General features: G+C 45.8%; 1 protein-coding gene across 3 annotated transcripts; it reads right to left on the bottom strand.

Annotated features, from left to right (window-relative positions):
- Positions 1 to 374: 374 nt before the first annotated feature.
- Positions 375 to 4979, bottom strand: LOC123110896 (uncharacterized). 3 transcript variants are annotated; one of them, XR_006453795.1, is made up of 3 exons: positions 4591 to 4979; positions 1690 to 1787; positions 375 to 949 (listed from the first exon to the last, which is right to left on the bottom strand). XR_006453795.1 is itself a non-coding variant. In XM_044531532.1 (3 exons), the coding sequence occupies exons 1-3, from the start codon at positions 2957 to 2959 to the stop codon at positions 590 to 592; spliced, it is 552 nt and encodes a 183-aa protein (XP_044387467.1). In that variant the 5' UTR covers positions 2960 to 3169; the 3' UTR covers positions 375 to 589. The 3 variants fall into 3 exon arrangements, 2 of the variants coding, with proteins under 2 accessions (XP_044387467.1, XP_044387466.1); XM_044531532.1 differs by lacking the exon at positions 4591 to 4979 and adding an exon at positions 2854 to 3169 and having other exon boundaries at positions 375 to 937; XM_044531531.1 differs by lacking the exon at positions 4591 to 4979 and adding an exon at positions 2854 to 3165.
- Positions 4980 to 5411: the final 432 nt, after the last annotated feature.

The raw sequence follows: 5411 nt of genomic DNA, 5'->3' as shown, positions 1-5411 counted from the left end.
GCACTAATTTTAAAAATTATTAACGTGCATGATAATAGCATATTTGGAATCTACACATTTTTCTGATGGATTTTCATATATGACATGTTAGAATTGGAGCTAGGATTTAAAAGGTATGAATATTTTTAAAAGTATTTGATCTTTTAAAAAAAGAAAATAAAAAGGTTGTAAGTGAGCTTGAACCAGCGATCTCAAGCATGGTACCCAAAGGACCCAACCACTGGGCTACATGCCTTGCTGTTTTGGTGGATGGGATTCGGCCCTATTGACCTAAGCTGACAGCGGCAAAATAAATAAAGAAATGGAACGTTTTTTCTACTTACCGGTGGCATGGTGGGTAATTATTCACAACTTCAGGGGTAATTTAGATGACGGACGACCAGAAACACTATTTACTTTATTATTAGGTAGAGAGAGAAGAGAGGTAGAGATAAAGATTAATCAACTAACCTAGCTAACCTAATTAGTCTACACTACTATTAAACAATCCAACAAGAACTTCACTAAACGCACCCCACAAAACATACACAGACCCATTACAACCCCATGATTAGACCCACTAATCTCAATCCAACGGATAGCCTTTATCTCATGTGTCTCTGGTGTGCACCCAACAATTAAGGTTGACTGACCATGCTCCACCGCCCCACCGCATCATAGACTCCACGCGGGCTCGACCAAAACCCCTACAATCACGCACCACGCAGGCCATGCAAAGAAAAACATAACATATATCCCATAAAATAAGCAACAGATCCCCAGGCTTATCCCCTCGCCGCACGGAAGCATCGTCGGCTTCCGGGACTACGACCTCGACGCCCGGCAATGGCATCGCCTTCCTGGTCGGCGCCCTCACCGCCCTGCACCAAGCCATCAAGTGTGCGGCTGTTCCTCCATCACCACTCACCGCGGATATGCCGTCAGCTCCCTGCACCTCCTTCGCCATCCTCTAAAACACCAGGCAAGATTTTAATACTAATACGTAGTATATTAGATATCTCTTCTTCTTGTTCTCCTAATTAGCACGGACAATAATGGTTACATGGTGCGCTTCATGCCTCTATCTAAATCAATGTTCAAATAGACCATGTTCTAAATACAATGAGCAGATTCTGGATTTTAAGTGCACAAATTTCAGGTGATACCTAGCCATGAAAAAAAACACCCCCAGCTAAAAATACCATAAGAATACTGCACCCCTAGATTTGTTCATGTGCATTTATTTCATATTTCACTTGGAACTTTAGACATATCAATTGATCTTGGCCAAAGAGAAACTTTGAGAGAACAATGGACACATATTCTTTTCAGTTCTATGAAATAGCAGTCCGTCTAATAAATCAGCAATTAGGAACTTTTGCTGATTGATCTCAGGACGAGATTTAGTACTGTAACTGTTATACTTGGGTAACTATACCATAAATAGCTTATTTGTGCAGTTTCAATCTACAAAAATATCTCCAGTCTACATACTAATAATATATAGGCAGCAATTGTCTAACATATAATAAAGCACATCCTATGCTGAACATGAACAATAATATAGCATGATGGTTTTAATGATATACATCCTATGCTGAACATGAACAAGACAGAAAATAATAAAGGATTCTCTCCAAAGTAATTACCGACTGTTTCCAATGATTTTGAATTTCAAGTAATAAAGGATATAAGGTTACAATTCATCACCTGAAAAAAAATCATAGTAATGTCTTCTCCAACTGACCACACCCTTGAGCAATTGATGAAAATGGATATATCATCGAGAGCCTTGCAAGCAGATTTATCTACAACAGGAAACACACAATGGGGACATATCAGATATTCCCAATCACCATCTGAAATGTTTAATGTTTACTGCCCCTTCAAATGTCAGCTTATCTACCAAATTTCTGTACATCTGATTGTTAAGTTTTAAGAACAGGAACGACATATCCAGCTATAATTACAGCAGGGAGCGACACTAACTAAACCTCTTGACACGCTAATTTAAAATTCAAGTATATTTATGCATGCCCCAACGATCTGATTGTATTAATGGCCATACGTGATTAATCGCATTCTACTTAAGGAACAACTTCAACTAACTGTATCATGCAAACTAACTGCGAGTTGGCAAGCAGGGACCTCCGATCTGGGACCTTCCTGGCCCCATTGGCCACCAAGCCCGGTTCCTAGAGTGGACGTCAGGTAGCGATGCATGAGACACAACTCGGTGCCCTCACCGCCGGGCGGCGGCGAAGGCAGCGCCACGCAGAACACAAGATGGCCCCCGAGCAGATATTGATCTTAGTCTCGCCTTCTCATCCTGACGAAATATGCCATTTGTATTTCCATGACCTTATTATTAGAACACACAGGGAACTTTCCTAGCTTCAGTCCAGACATGATTTGTTGAACGTGAACAAAATAAGAGTCACATATCTAAGATTTAAATCAACTTCTATTGCTATCTCAGTATGAGAAAGGAAAATCCTCTCAGAGCTTGGAATTAGCGGAGTAGGATTCTCACAGAATTAGTGGGTAATTCCTAGCAGAAGGGTATGGTTATTAGGCAAATAAAATTGAACAAAACGCACCATAATTTTTCCATGATCTGTGTGCTCCACGAACAGGGTTCATGTCAAACTCAACTGATAGATTCTACCAGTGAAACATCGGTGACAGAAAAGAATTACCTATAAATTTTAATATTCAAGCAGTGCATTCCTATCCCATCCCATATCATATATCAATCATACTGGTGTATGGTGATAAATTTGCAACGAGATGTGCTATTCGCTTCAGCTGTCCTCGAACAATAACTGTCCGGGCTCATGTCCCCTAGAAATTAGTTTACTGCCTAATGCTCACCCGAACTCCTTGTGCTTGGGGGCACCGTGAAGAGGACGTTGGCGGTCGTCTTCCAATCAGCGCCGCTGGACAAGTCGAACTCCTGCACTTTCTGGTACGCCTCCATCGGCGATGGGGGACCTCCCTCGCATCAGGATTCAGGAGGAGAGAAGGGGCCGGCTTCGCCAGCGAGCATGCCGAGCTCTAGCGCTTCCTCGAGCACTTCGGCGACCAGATTCGAAGAGGGAGCAGGGTAGAGCAGGGGCGTGCGAGTCCCGTGCCTCCGCGTCCGCCTCTGACGGCGCCTACTGTTGGATTGCTCGCGCGAGCATGCCGAGCTTGAGGGCCTCCTCGGCCACTTCCGCGACCAGATTCAACATGAAGAGGAGGAAGAGCAGGGGCTGCGGACCTCGCGCCGGCAGTGGGAATGAAGGGGAGTGGCGGCCTGACCATGAAGAGCCGGCGATGGAGAGAGGGAGCTGATGGCCATGGTAGGATGGGGAATGGGGGAGAATTGTGACGGGGCGGTGGGGAAGTGACCAGAGAAATCCGAGGGGGCGGTGGGGAGTAGTATTAGACAGTGGTCAGAGAGACTGTGAGTGAGTGAGTGCGGCGTTGTCCAAACAAAAAAAATCTGTTAAGAGGATGCAGTCTATTTTGTGCGCTGTGTCTGATTTATGATTTGATGATTTTAAAAGCTTTTATATTTATTTTTTTGAGTTGTAGCTTTTTATAAAACTATCTATAAAAGTTGATAAACAAATTTATTGAAAATATTTATATAACTAGCTACCATTTTACTAGACTTGAAACTGAATGATGATAACATAAGAAACAATGAGATGCAAGATGACGGAAACAACATAGATCCCACAGATTGTCTGATTTTGAATCAGAAGTTAAGCTCTTCTCGCAACTATTTCTCCTTTCATCGTCTGCCAATCCAACAAATGACGATTTAATAGATGAACTTTACTCGTGCATCAGTATGGTTGATGATGTCTCTTACTGGAGTATAAGCCACATTTTTCAGTTTATTTTGTATTCTAATAAATTATTCTCTTATGTCATTGTAATTGACGAATTCCGATTTCTTAAATGGCTCGGTAATAAAACTCTCTAAAAAAGAAATAAGATTCAAAATAGATGTTTTATTGCAAATTATAATGTGCATGCTTACTAGTACTACTGATTAGAATCAGGGCCGGCCGTACTAGACAGTGTCCAGCCGGCCACACACACCCACACACTCACGCACACACAGCACACAGCACACAGCGCACGCACACACACGTGCGACACACACACACACGTTGCACACACACCCACGGCCATGGCCGTGGCCAGCAGCAGTAGCAGCCGGCGGCAGTGACGGAGGGCAGCAGCTAGGCAGGAGGAAGAGCAGCAGCAGCAAGCAGCAAAGCGGCAGCCGTAGGTAGCCGGAGCGACTAGCAGCAGAAGTAGATAGCAGCAGCAAACAACAGCGGCTGCAAGCATCAGCGGAGCAGCGCAACAGGAACGGGCGGCGAGCGCGGCAGCGGGCTAGCGCGCGGGCGAGGAGTGGGCGGACACGCTGTAGGGAAAGACCGGGGCGTGGTGGAGCACGGGCGGGCGCGTGCGGAGACGCGGTCAACGGCGCGGTGAGCGCCAGGGAGTGCGGGCGCCGGCGCGAGCGCCGACCATGGCGGCCTCCGCGAGCACGACTACGACGGCGATGGATCGAGGGGGCTATAGGGGGGATCTGAAGGAGAGGCTCACCGCGGAGCCGAGGACGAGGTCGGAGAGGGTCGGGGTGGACTTGAACGATGAGAATCGACGACAAACACCAGCGATGTACACGATGCAGATGATGGCGATGGCGAGGGTACAGGCCGCCCCGACTTGAGCTAGAGCCCGGGACGGACGAAGATGACCGTGGTGGACCTCGTAGACGTGCTCCGAAGCGACGGCGACGACGGTGGCCATGGTAACGACGGTGAGGAAGCGGTCACCGCACCAAATCTGAGTTCGAAATTGAGGCGAAAAGGAGAGGGGCGAAGGGGGATCGAGGGGGGTACTGGTCAAGGGTGAGCTAGGGTTTTTGGGGGACATGTTATATAGGCCGGGGGGGCGACGTGGTGGCCATCCACGGCCATGGCGAACTGGATGTGCGCCACGACCTCCCTGCCCCTCCTGTAGTCCTGTAGCGAGGGTAGAAGAAGGCCTGCATGGGGTGGGCCGTTTACTGTAGCAACAGGCTTCAGTGCAGACTAGTAGTAGTTAGGCCTTTTCTCCTTTTATATTTCTGCTATCTATTTTCTCTACTGATTTGTGTTTGAAACAAATACCAATTGAATTTTTCTGACTATAAAATTGGCACATAAATATTAGTCATTAATTGAGAGAGGCCCTGAAGGTTTCAAGTCAAATGGAAATACACAAACATTTGCTTAGTTTGAAAAAGATATTTTTAATTTCCGTTGGACCACTTTACATTTTACTAGGGATTAAATGGTGGGTTAAAGATGTTGGTTTCTACCCGACAATTATTTAGTGAATATTAGCAACATCTCGAACATTTTTGTTTCACTGGTTGAAGA

The sequence above is a fragment of the Triticum aestivum genome, chromosome 5B (assembly GCF_018294505.1).
Source record: "Triticum aestivum cultivar Chinese Spring chromosome 5B, IWGSC CS RefSeq v2.1, whole genome shotgun sequence".
Lineage (NCBI taxonomy): Eukaryota > Viridiplantae > Streptophyta > Magnoliopsida > Poales > Poaceae > Triticum > Triticum aestivum.
The sequence above is the reverse complement of the archived record's forward strand: the minus strand, read 5'-3'. Positions and strand labels throughout refer to the sequence as shown.

Excerpts from the sequence above, each read along its gene's own strand:
- LOC123110896 (XM_044531531.1), bottom strand. The coding sequence starts at position 2,959 with ATGGAGGCGTACCAGAAAGTGCAGGAGTTCGACTTGTCCAGCGGCGCT. Across the intron at positions 1,788-2,853 it reads CCCAAGCACAAGGAGTTCGG|ATAAATCTGCTTGCAAGGCT; the intron begins GTGAGCATTAGG and ends TTCCTGTTGTAG. Across the intron at positions 950-1,689 it reads TTACTATGATTTTTTTTCAG|AGGATGGCGAAGGAGGTGCA; the intron begins GTGATGAATTGT and ends CTGGTGTTTTAG.